Raw genomic sequence first — 13,087 nt, forward strand, 5'->3', positions numbered from 1 at the left:
ATTCTACTAAAAAGAAGTGTTATGTTGGATTGAAAATAATAATTCATTATAAAATGGTAGCTAACAGTTGTATATTTACTAGGGTAGTGGTTATTTTGATTCCATTTATTCTTTAAAGAGAAACCAAAACACAATAAATAATGTTGTTTCTTATAAGAATTTTCATAAAAAACCAATCCCGGATAGGAAAAATAATTAAGATTTTGTTTTTAAATATTTGCTCCCAGTTGTCACAATTTATTTTAGAAAATTAGGATCAGATTTAATGATTGTATCTGTTTTTTGTATATGTCATTATTTTGATAAATGTAATTTGCTGATCTCCTCACTGATGATGTCATAAATCAGGTATGATTTATAGATGATGGTGAAGTTTGTTGATTAGATAATGTCAGAGAATCTTAATCATGGATTATAAAAAATGTTAATTTTATGGAAGTTTTTCTCAATGTTGAAATACTCTATTGATGGCACGATTTTTCTTTTTTTTTTTTGAGACGGAGTCTCGCTCTGTCGCCCAGGCTGGAGTGCAGTGGCGTGATCTCGGCTCACTGCAAGCTCCGCCTCCCGGGTTCACGCCATTCTCCTGTCTCAGCCTCTCCGAGTAGCTGGGACTACAGGCGCCCGCCACCACGCCCGGCTAATTTTTTTGTATTTTTAGTAGAGACGGGGTTTCACCGTGGTCTCGATCTCCTGACCTTGTGATCCGCCCGCCTCGGCCTCCCAAAGTGCTGGGATTACAAGCGTGAGCCACCGCGCCCGGCCCGATGGCACGATTTTTCTTAATCATCAATGTACTTTTCTGCATTGAAATAATTATCATTTGAAGGTTCATCATTTGGTAGTAATACAACCAATTTGAGTCATCTGTTTTTTCAGCAGCTCTTTGTTTAGTCTTGTGTAGATCAGTAAACCAGAATATTCCCATGGGTTTAGTGAGGTCTCTAATTACTGTAGTGAGTTGTAAAATGTGAGCATTTGATCTCTTGGTAAACCTTCTTTTGTTTCCTTTTGTCTTTGCAGATAAATTATTAGTCATAACTGTAGCAACAAAAGAAAGTGATGGATTCCATCGATTTATGCAGTCAGCCAAATATTTCAATTATACTGTGAAGGTATGGTATATCCTTTAACCTATAAAGACCCTATAATATGTGCCTAAAGTACGTTTTTCATAATAACATCACTACAATCTGTAATCCTCACAAGGAAGTAGCATTTGGTTACGTAATTGCTGTTAGTTCATGTAGTTTTTGGCTTTATTAATATTTCCTAACACAAAGAAATGGTGGTAAATGCTTGAGGTGAGGGGATAGCCAAAGTATTCTGATTTGGTCATTACGCATTATATGCCTGTATCAAAATATCACACGTACCCCATAAATATGCAACTATTATGCACCTGTAATAATTAAAATAATGCTGTGCCACTCAAACAATAATTTCTTAATTTTTGCCAATGCTTTGTATAAATATGTTCTATAAAACAGCAAAAAAAGTTAATATGTATTTGCATATATATATAATTTCTTTCTGGCAGGTTATGTACAAATACAATGTAAATAAGATTTGGCAGGGATTTTTTTCACTGACTGAATAATTTTTTCTGTAATGGGTTTTGCTATCATAGGATGATTCTTTGTTTACAGGGAATTAGAAACATAAATGTGAACAGGGTGCCTTTCCTGTCTATTATTGAGAATTGCTTTTGTTTTTGCTTTTTTGTTTGTTTGTTTTCATTTAGAGGAATTTGGGAGCATTGTTAATGTATTTTTAACGAAAGCATTTTAGAAAACTTATCCCCGGTGAACATCTCATTGACAAGTGATCAGAGGAAACTTGGGGAAATTGATAGAACTATTAAACTTAGTTATGAGAGGCCTGCCATTTTATTTACTTACTTGTTTTTTTTAATAGAAAGAAGGATCTGTCAGCCAAGTCTTTTCTACAAATAAGAGGAGAACAAGGAGATACCTAGGTAGGAACACAAAAAGCAAAAAACTTTTTTTAAAAAAAGAAGAAAGATTACTTTTTGGAGAAAAACTGATCCATTTGAGTATGTAATGTATTAAAAAGGTAGTTTTTATTAAATAACCACTGGAATACTAGGTATAGATGTAAATATAGAACAGCTAAATGTTAATATGGAACAGCTAATAAACAGCTAAACTTTGCTGAAAAAGAGATATAGTGGTAACAACTAGATGTTTAATATAGGATAAATGAAAAACATGTTAGAAATATGTTACTATGATAGATGGAAAATGTAGTAGTATGCACTGATAGGAGACACTGTGGAAATAAAATTAGGATAAAATAATGCTGAAATCTAGTTGGGGAATCATTAGGGTTCAGACTGGAGAGAGAGTGGGATGTTTCTTCTGTGCAAGGCGCCTTGTAAGGAACTTTATATATGATATGCTGTTAAGTCACTATATGAACCATGTAAGGTAGATACTACTTTATTTCTGGATGAGGAAAACTTGTCCCAAGGCAAATAACTATGAAGTATAATATCAGATCTTGGACCCCATCCCCACTTAACTTACTGGAGTTTATGATCCTTTTGCTCTCTCCTCACGTAATGCAGTGGTTCCCAAAGTGTGGACCCCAGACCACCAACATCTGCATTGCCTAGCTACTGATTAGAAAGAAAAAATAATCAGGCTCCACCTCAGACTGACTGAATTACAAATCCTGGGAGTGATACCCTGAAGTCTGTGTTTGAACAAGGCTTCCATGAGATTCAGAGGCACACTGAAATTTGACAACCACTAGTGTAGTGGAAAGAACATAGAGGGTGGTGCTTAACTGGTGTATTGCACAGAATAGACTCTCAGATGTCGTTGGTCAATGTTGCTTCAGGATTAGGGATTCCAGACGGGTTGTGGAACAAATCTCAGGGCCAGAGGAGGCCAGTTTTTAGAGCAAGTACTGTTAATGCTTCTAGATTAGCCTAGTTTGAATCCAGATCCAAAACAGCTTGAGTTTTCTTGGGCTGTGTTTTTCCCTCAACCTGCCACGTAGGAAGTGATAAGTTATAACAAGACGTTTGAGGTTGGGAGCCCCACAGGCTTTGCCGGCAAGATTTATCTCTGGCTCGGTATTAAGTAAAGTTAGAACTAGTGGTATTTACTATTAAATTTTACTTTATCCTTTTCTTGTGTGTTTATTTTTAATTTCATTCTCCATTAATTTCCTGATCTCTTAGTAGATCATTATAATGGCAATTTCAGACTTTGTTTTGATGAAACAAAGAGAAAAGGTGTGTGTTGTGTGGGGGAAGGGATGTGTATTGTACTTTCTGTTCCCTTAGAGTCAGTGTGTCATCATGCATTTCCAATTCAGGGCGCAGCTGCTAAGGCTCAAGCAAATAGTGAAGAGAAAGGGTACAGGGTAATTAAAATTAAATTTAAATTAATCATACTTAGGCAATAACTTGCATTGAAAAATCCTTATTAAGCTTTAGACAATTACATAAGTTTAGGATGTATACGGTAAAGAAGGTGATTTTTATCTTGTTGCCCTCTGCAATTCCCTGAAAAACCCATTTTAGTTCAGTAGGAAAATCACTTAAAGGCCTCTCATCAAGGAGTCACTGAGCTTCAATGTTGATCATAAAGATTTCCTGCCAGATTGAAAAAAAAGTGATATGGGAAATTTATTCATTTTTCTTCTTTATGGTCTAAACAAGTAGGAATAAAATGATACAATGTGAGAAATACTTTCTCGGTCTACTTCCTTGGATTAGACTCACAACTTTTGAGATGGTAAAGTTGAGAAGGGCATTTTGGGGATGATAACATTGAAGAATTATGATCTGATTTAGGCATCTAGATTTTTTTCTAGAATCATGATTTCATGAAACACTAGAAGAGTGGTTATGGTACAGTACTGTTCAAGTTGATGATGTCCTTAAGTTTTTCATAGTACTTTCATAATTTGAGTTTTGCTCAGGAATGAAATGTTGATTTTGTTTATAGGTCCTTGGTCAAGGAGAAGAATGGAGAGGTGGTGATGGAATTAATAGTATTGGAGGGGGCCAGAAAGTGAGATTAATGAAAGAAGTCATGGAACACTATGCTGATCAAGATGATCTCGTTGTCATGTTTACTGAATGGTAAGAGATTAACACCCTGTGGATTTTAAAATCTATATTAAATTACTTTTTAAAGAGCTGAGATTTATATTTGTAGATGATGTATTAAAATATGGTTGGGCACAGTGGCTCATGCCTGTAATCCTAGCACTTTGGGAGGCCTAGGCAGGTGGATCACAAGGTCAGGAGTTTAAGACCAGCCTGGCCAAGATGGTGAAACCCCATCTCTACTAAAAATACAAAAAATTAGCCTGGTGTGGTGCGGGTGCCTGTAATCCCAGCTACTTGGGAGGCTGAGGCAGAGAATTGCTTGAACCCGAGAGGCGAGGTTGCAGTAAGCTGAGATTGCACCACTGCACTCCATCCTGGTGACAGAGTGAGACTCCATTTCAAAAACAAATTATTGAAAAGGAATCATTGTTTTAAAAAGTAGATATTCCTAGTTATGAAACTATTGTATTAATCGGTTCTTGTGCTGCTGTAAATTCCTGAGACTGCATAATTTATAAAGGAAAGAGGTTTAATTGGCTCACAGTTTCGCAGGCCATACAGGAAACATGATGCTGGCCAGCTGCTTGGCTTCTGGAGAGGCCTCAGGGGAAACTTAGGATCATGGCAGAAGGCAATGGAGGAATGAAGGTCTCACATGATTGGAGCAGGAGGAAGTGAGGGGAGGTGCTACATACTTTTAAACAATCAGATCTCATGAGAACTCTATAATGAGAACATCACTAGGGGGAGGGTGCTAAACCATTAGAAACTGCCCTCATGATCAGATCACCTCCCACCCAGCCACACCTCCAGCACTGAGAGTTACATTTCAACATGAGAATTGGGTGGGGACATAGATTCAAATTATATCAGCTGTGGTCTGACATGATGTAATGCCATCAAAGATGATGAATTACCATAAACACTAATGAGACAACATGGCAAAAGCTAACATTTTTGTGAAATTCATACTTCAGTCTTGAGTTAAGAATAAAGATCATAGTGAGCTTTACTATTGAGATGGGTAACTTAATGGATTCTGGTTAAACAGAAGAAAAACCACGCAAAGTTATAAATACAAGTGAGACATAAGAAAGCCTGTGTTACTAAGAAAGAAGAACCTTCTTAATGTAAATGTATTTTGTGTAATATTTCCCTCTCCTAATTAAAATATCCACTGTCTTTTTTTGCCATCTTCTTATAATTTTATAATAACATCAAATTGTCATGAGTTACTAGTTACTACTTCTTTTCTTTTATTTTCTGTATCTTATTTGCTTTTGTTATTGATTGCTCATTTTAAGTCCCCATGAATTTTCCGCTCTAACTTAGGAAAGTCTTACATATTTTTTTCAATTTGAAAATGTAAAGACACAAATTATTTGCAGATGAAAATAAGAGTAACATTTTTATGCATTAGTATAAATAAGAAAGTTGTAAATTATGAAATGAAAATAGATATTAATGTAATGAAGTCCCAGTGCCATACACACTTAAAAATTTTCAAAAGATATGTAACACTTGCATCTGTAAAATTTTCCTATTATATTTTACACAAAAAATTAAGTTCTGCTTGTGGTTACCTATTTTGCAAGATGAAGTATGGTAAGGCAAGTGTTAGCCATAGTGTACTGGGAATTTTTCTACAGCATTTGTTTTTTTTTTTTTTTTACACTTAGAAAAAGAATACCAAGTTCATTAAAATAGCTCTGTAGAATAAATACTGAGTATGTTTTGGTTTAAAATTACCATGGATTTCAAACAACCATATTAGTCAGCTTCAACTTGCCACATGTACATTTTCACTTTGGCTCTGAGGCAGATTCTCCTTGTAAGAGTTACTACATATGAGTCAGAAATGATTTTAGATCCCCAAGCTTCCTTTTGGGTGTTAGGAAGAACTTTTCTCCACCATCACTCTCGCATCACCATCCCCTACCTCTGACCCGCTATCTAACATTTATCCTTGCGGACAACTGGTATAGTGCGGGACCTATTTTTTTTCATGAGAAGAAGGACACTGTGAGATACCTAAAGCCTGCTTGAGGTTGAGTTTGTTGATTTAGATGATACTTTAGGACCCAGCTTGACAGAAAAGATAATAAAATTTTGATGGAAGACACAGTGTCTTCCAGGCACTGTTAGTGTTTGGGATATATCACGGAAACAAACAGATAAAATTTCTGACAACTCCTGTGAGAACAGCCAGCTAACTGAAAACATGGGTGCCCACTCAGCCAAGTCATTGTCTAAGAGGAGTCATTAACACTTTCTCCATCATTACCTACCATGACTATCCTGTGGAGAAAACCTAGGGGTCATGAGAAAGTAACCAGGAGGGTAAAGAGGAATGAGCAATGGAAGCCACATAAGAAATTGTTTTTACCCCTCTTATTTTTTAAAAACAACACCCTTTTTAAAAAGTATATACAGAGTGATGAATCTAGTTGAGAATTGTAATCTAGGGCCTGGGAGAATGCATTAAACTGTTTGTAAATGGTTTGAAATATGAAGCCCATTCTGTAAACACAATTCCTAAACTCTTAATTAAGGTTAGCTCTGGTAAAGGGCCAGAATTCAGGATATATTCATTTTAATAAAGCAAACACATTCTTATTTTTTATGTGGTATTTTAAAGGACAATTCAACTGTTTTATGGAAGCATAGGTCACTATCATATGAAAATATACACAGATTTATATACTTAGTGGTTTAGATGAGCCTTTTAAGAAACACGGCTTTGTTATGGTATAATTTATATAACATGCCATAAACATTTGTAAGTGTAAAATTCAATGAATTTAATTAAATTTACAGAGTCGTGCAGTCATCTCCATTATTCGATTTTAGAACATTTCCAATACCCCATAATTATCCCATATGCCATTTAGACATACTAAAAAGCCTGAATTAATTTAGAAACAATTTTGTCGCATTCCTCCCATGGAATATGTATTCTAAACTTACTTTTGGATGCACATTTAAAATTAGAAACTGGCTCTTTATAATCTGTAGGGTAAGATTTATTATATTTAATTTAGATAAAAATAAATATTTGGCAAGGGTTTAGGTTATTCTCAGAACAAAAGGAAAATTGAAGATACCCGTATATGAGTGACACCATCTGATACTGTCTTTTTGTGCATGGCTTATATCATTAACCTAATAACCTCTAGTTCTAACCATTTTGTTACTGTAAATAACAAGATTTCCTTCTTTTTTATGGGTGAATAATATTCCATTATGTATGTACTCCATATTTCCTTTATCCATTCATCTGTTGATATATACTTAGATTTGTTCCATATATTTGCTATTATAAGTAGTGTTGCAGTAAACATGAAAGTATAGGTATCCCGTTGATACACTTATTTTCTTTCCAACAGCACAACAAAATTACCCCATGATCAAGTGGGATTTATCCCAGGAATGCCAGGATGGTTCAATATTTAGCTGTTAAAATAGTATTCATTTTATGCCAACTAACTCCCTTTCCCTCCCTCCAAAATTTATAAAATAATTTTAGTCATTTCATTGTGATTTTATCATAATCTGTTGTGCAAGGTCAACTGGGTAAGTGGGTGTTTTTAACTGTGTGTGTGTGCGTGTCTGTCTGTGTCTGTGTGTTTTGAGGGTGAGTGGTTAGGAGTGGATCCATAGTATTGGTTTGTGATGTTAATTACCTCTGGAAATATGGACATGTTTCAGGTGAAGATATGATGAAAGAATTATCAGGTGTGAAGCTACTTCTGTGCTGCTAATAGTTTGGGTGATTATAATTTTTTGCTGAAGTTTATGCCAATAATGATAAAGGATTGGGGCTAAATGACAAGGTTAGGGAACCCTTCTGTTGCTTTCTTTTTTGGCTATATAGGAGCTTTTGCTTCTTGTTGACACTCAAGATGATGGATTCTGTGGCTTGTACTACTGCCTGTTTTTGTAAAAAGTTTTATTGAAAGGCAGCTGTGCTCATTTGTTTACATATTGTCTATGTGGCTTTTGCAACACAGCGACAGAGTTCAATCACTGTGACAGACAATATGGTCATCAAGACCTAAAATATTTTCTGTAAAAGGCCAGAGAGTAAATATTTACTGACTCCTGCTTTAGGCCATAGTTGAGAACCATTGATACAGTCTGGGAACTGGCACAGAATCATTTTCAAAATAGTTTGTCAGACAGTCTTAATTATGAGTGGGGAAGAGATGGGTAATGTGGAGGTCTCTAGGGTTTTAAAATTAATCTATCCTTGTGCCTTCTAGTGGGAGTGGAGAGGATTTGAATGCAAAATAAATTAAGTAGACGGAATCAATAGGATTAGGGAAAAGATTCCATGACATATGCCATGGAAAGAGAGGAGTGAAGGCTGAATGAAAGATTTTCAACCTAGGTGACTATGTGGTTGATGGTGTCACAGAAGTAGGGAACACAGAAGGACAAAAAGGAAAAACACTTAGGAAAATCTCAATCATCTATTGAGATAGAACACTGACATGTCTGGCAGGGGACTCAGTATGACCACATCAAGTAGAATCTTACGGTTATTGCAGGACCCAGGCATACTTACCACAGTTATATGTGGAAAATTTTATTTTCTGCATATGTAGATGGACTCAATTTCTGTGAGAATATTTTTATGACCTGTGTATCGGGGGAACCATTCCCAATATTTCAACGTAGGTTCTTTCCTGTTTCCCTAAGTGTTGGCTGGTCTGAGAAATAAAGGGAAAGAGTACAAAAGAGAAATTTTAAAGCTGGGTGTCTGGGGGAAACATCACATGTTGGCAGGTTCTGTGATGCCCCCCAAGCTGCAAAACCAGCAAGTTTTTATTAGTGATTTTCAAAGGGGAGGGAGTGTACGAATAGGGCGTGGGTCACAGAGATCACATGCTTCATAAGGCAATAAAATATCACAAGGCAAATGGGGGCAAAGAGAGATCACAGGACCGGGGCGAAATTAAAATTGCTAATGAAATTTCGGGCACACATTGTCATTGATAACGTCTTATTAGGAGACACGGTTTGAGAGCAGACAACTGGTCTGACTAAAATTTACTAGGCAGGAATTTCCTCCTCCTAATAGGCCTGGGAGTGCTGCAGGAGACCGGGGCTTACTTCCTCCCTTATCTGCAACCGTGTAAGACAGACTTTCCTAGAGTGGGCATTCTAGAGACCTCCCCCTAGGAAAGCATTCTCTTTCTCAGGGCTGTTCCTTACTGAGAAAAAGAATTCAGTGGTATTTCTCCTATTCGCTTTTGTAAGAAGAGAAATATGGCTCTCTTTTGCCCGGCTCTCAGGCAGTCAGACCTGATGGTTATCTCCCTTGTTCCCTGAACACCGCTGTTATCCTGTTCTTTTTACAAGGTGCCCAGATTTCATATTGTTTAAACACACATGCTTTACTAACGATTTGTGCAGTTAATGCAATCATCACAGGGTCCTACGGCTACATACATCCTCAGCTTATGAAGATGACGGGATTAAGAGATTAAAGTAAAGACAGGCATAGGAAATCACAAGAGTATTGATTAGGGAAGTGATAAATGTCCAGGAAATCTTCACAATTTATGTTCAGAGATTGCAGTAAAGACAGGCATAAGAAACTATAAAAGTATTAATTTGGGGAACTAATAAATGTCCATGAAATCTTCACAGTTTATGTTCTTCTGCCATGGCTTCAGCCACTGCCTCTGTTCGAGGTCCCTGACTTCCCACAACACCCGTGTGCATTTTTTAAAATTTGGCAATTTGACTTTTTGCAGCCAAAATAATTTTAAGTAGGAAACTTTCCTTGCCCTTTGAGAAGTTTTAAATAAGTTCAAATAACTTTTCTAAAGTATTTAAACACAGAAATAGCAGTGCTACTAGAATGAGATAGGAAAGGTTTCAGCAGTGTGAAATTTTTCTTCAAAGGCAATTATGTGATAACTTTTGTCTTGACTTTTTGCCTTAAAATAATTGTGTTTTGTTATAAAGATAATCCAGGCTTATAAAACGCTAAATTATAAAAGTTGCCATAACTCCATTTCAAACAATTGACATTTATTAATAGTTTGAGCTATACTATTTATATAATCTGTATCCATCATTAGGGTTTCAAAGACAAAAAATATTCACTCACATTCCAAAAGTGCATTTATAACTTTTTTAAATTTTAAAATTTTATTTTTATTTTACTTTAAGTTCTGGGATATATGTGCAGAGCGTGCAGGTTTGTTACATAGGTATACATGTGCCATGGTGGTTTGCTGCACCTATTACCCCATCATCTAGGGTTTTTTTTTTTTTTTTTTGAGACCAAGTCTCACTCTGTCACCAGGCTAGAGTGCAGTGACGTGATCTCAGCTCACTGCAACCTCCACCTCCCGGGTTCAAGCAATTCTCCTGCCTTAGCCTCCCAAGTAGCTGGGATTACAGGTGCACATCACCACGCCCAGCTAATTTTTGTAGTTTTAGTAGAGATGGGTTTTCACTATGTTGGCCAGGATGGTCTTGATCTCTTGACCTCATGATCTGCCCGCCTTGGCCTCCCAAAGTGCTGGGATTGCAGGCGTGAGCCACTGTGCCCGGCCTCATCTAGGTTTTAAGCCCCGCATGAATTAGGTATTTGTCCTAATGCTCTCCCTCTCCTTGCCCCCCGCCTGACTGACAAACTCCACTATGTGATGTTCCCCTCTCTGTGTCCATGTATTCTCATTGTTCAACTCCCACTTATGAGTGAGAACATGCGGTGTTTGGTTTTCTGTTTCTGTGTTAGTTTGCTGAGGATTACGGGATTCCACCTTCATCCATGTCCCTGCAAAGGACATGAACTCATTCTTTTTATGGCTGAATAGTATTCCATGTTGTATATGTGTCACACTTTCTTTTTCCAGTTTATCATTGATGGGCATTTGGGTTGGTTCCAAGTCTTTGCTATTATAAATAATGCTGCAATAAACATATGTGTGCGTGTAACTTTATAGAAGAATGATTTGTAATTGTTTGGGTATATTCCCAGCAATGGGATTGCTGGGTCAAATGGCATTTCTGATTCTAGATCCTTGAGGAATTGCCACACTGTATGCATGCTGCTACCTGCAAAATTTCAGACTCAGTTTAGTCGGAGTCTCCAATCATAAGATGCTCTGACATCACAAGCTGTTTTTCCCCATCTCCAGGCAATGCACAAAGGGTCTGTTTATCACTTGCACGGTAGTCTCTGTTTCAGAGACTTCGGTTTATTTGCCTCACTTCTCATGGCCCAATTACCCATAAAACTGGTCTTATTTCCCAGTCTTCATTATTAAAAAAAAAAATCATCAACAACTTACAGTCTTGAGGAAAATACTACCATTAAATCGGGTTGAGGAAATCAGTTGTACTTAGCAGAAAAAGTACAGTGTTATGTTTTGTAATGTCAGATTAATCAGTTTTTTTTTAAATAAACAGGGCAAAGTTTGAGGTTTCAGTCAGAAAAATTTTATTGTAACTTAAAGTTCAGTTTCAAAAGTACAAGTATTTGGCTAAAAATAAAATTATTTTAACCTACAGATTTGTAAAAACTTTGAAGTGAGTTTTCCTCTATCTCTCCCTTCACTCTAGTCCCTTTCATGTTAATCTTTAACTTTGTTCAGTGTTTACAGTGTGCCAGGAGTTATTTTTAATTTTTTTAAATTATAACTTGAGGATATAGATACTACTTTTCCCTCCATTTTATACTTTACACTTAAGTGTAAAGAGGTTAAGTAACTTGTCCTAAGGTTATTCTCATATCAAGTGGCAGAGGTGGGATTAGAAACCCACTTGGCAGACTTCAAATTGTATGCTATGAGTGGCTTTACAATTATGCTGTTAGCTATCTGGGATGGTAAGTCATTAATTTATCATCATTGGAAACGTTTGGTCTTAAGGTGCACTGATGTAAAAAAATGTAAAATTGCCTGCCTGCCTGCCCGCCCGCCCCCCTCCCTCCCCCCCTCCCTCCCTCCCCCCCCACTACTGCCCCTCCTTCCTTCCTTCCTTCCTTCCTTCCTTCCTTCCTTCCTTCCTTCCTTCCTTCCTTCCTTCCCTCTCTCTGTGGCCCAGGCTGGAGTAACCTCGGCTTGCTGCTGGGACTGCAGATGGAGGCTCGCTCATTCGGTGCTCGGTGTTGCCCGGGCTGGAGTGCGGTGGCGTGGTCTTGGCTCGCTGCAGCCTCCACCTCCCAGCCGCCTGCCTTGGCCTCCCAGGGTGCTGGGATTGCAGCCTCTGCCTGGCTGCTGCCCCATCTGGGAGGTGGGAAGCGTCTCTGCCTGGCTGCCCATCGTCTGGGTTATGAGGAGCGCCTCTGCCCGGCCGCCCCGTCTGGGAAGTGAGGAGCGTCTCTGCCTGGCCGCCCATCGTCTGGGATGTGAGGAGCGCCTCTGCCCGGCCGCCCCGTCTGGGATGTGGGGAGCGCCTCTGCCCGGCTGCCCCGTCTGGGAGGTCTACCACAGAGGCCAGAAGCAATGTGGGGGCTGGATGTGGTGGCTCACGCCTGTAGTCCCAGTACTCTGGGAGGCCGAGGCGGGTTGATCACTTTAGGCTAGGAGCTCGAGACCAGCCTGGCCAACATGGCAAAACATATGAGAAATACAACTGTCAAACCAACCAACGAACCACGCGACAACAAAGCAGGTCTACCCTGGAGTCATATTCTAATTTTTTCTATTTTCCTCCCTTTCTGATCCTTTATCCCACTTTCTTTTTCTTCCTCTTCCTTCTCCTTCTTCTTTGTCAAATGGAGGATTGAGTTATTATCATTGATCCATACAAAGTCCCTCTCTCATTTATTTTCTTTAATTGCCACCCCCCATTTCTATTCCCCGTCTTCCCATGTGCAACCTTCCTAATATGTTTGATATGCATCTTTTTGTTCATATGTACTTTTAGAAAATGTTTATTGTTTTGTGTGCAAAATAAAATAAAATAAAAATGTAAAATAATTTGTGATTGTAATGAATAAAGAACTTATTGCAGAGTAGAAAAATTTTAGAT

General features: G+C 37.8%; 1 protein-coding gene across 3 annotated transcripts in view; it reads left to right on the forward strand.

Annotated features, from left to right (window-relative positions):
• Positions 1–13,087, forward strand: part of PLOD2 (procollagen-lysine,2-oxoglutarate 5-dioxygenase 2) — a 94,465-nt gene that overhangs the window by 36,601 nt on the left and 44,777 nt on the right. For 2 of the 3 annotated variants that reach the window (XM_032143728.2, XM_032143726.2), the window contains exons 2-3: positions 1,024–1,115; positions 3,984–4,120. In XM_032143728.2, coding sequence (XP_031999619.1) covers positions 1,024–1,115; positions 3,984–4,120 — 229 coding nt within the window. Of the gene's footprint in view, positions 1–1,023; positions 1,116–1,917; positions 1,979–3,983; positions 4,121–13,087 lie in introns of those variants that run through there. The other variant, XM_058433632.1, reaches the window with a different exon arrangement.

The sequence above is a fragment of the Hylobates moloch genome, unplaced genomic scaffold, assembly GCF_009828535.3.
Source record: "Hylobates moloch isolate HMO894 unplaced genomic scaffold, HMol_V3 SCAFFOLD_22, whole genome shotgun sequence".
Taxonomy (NCBI): Eukaryota; Metazoa; Chordata; class Mammalia; order Primates; family Hylobatidae; genus Hylobates; species Hylobates moloch.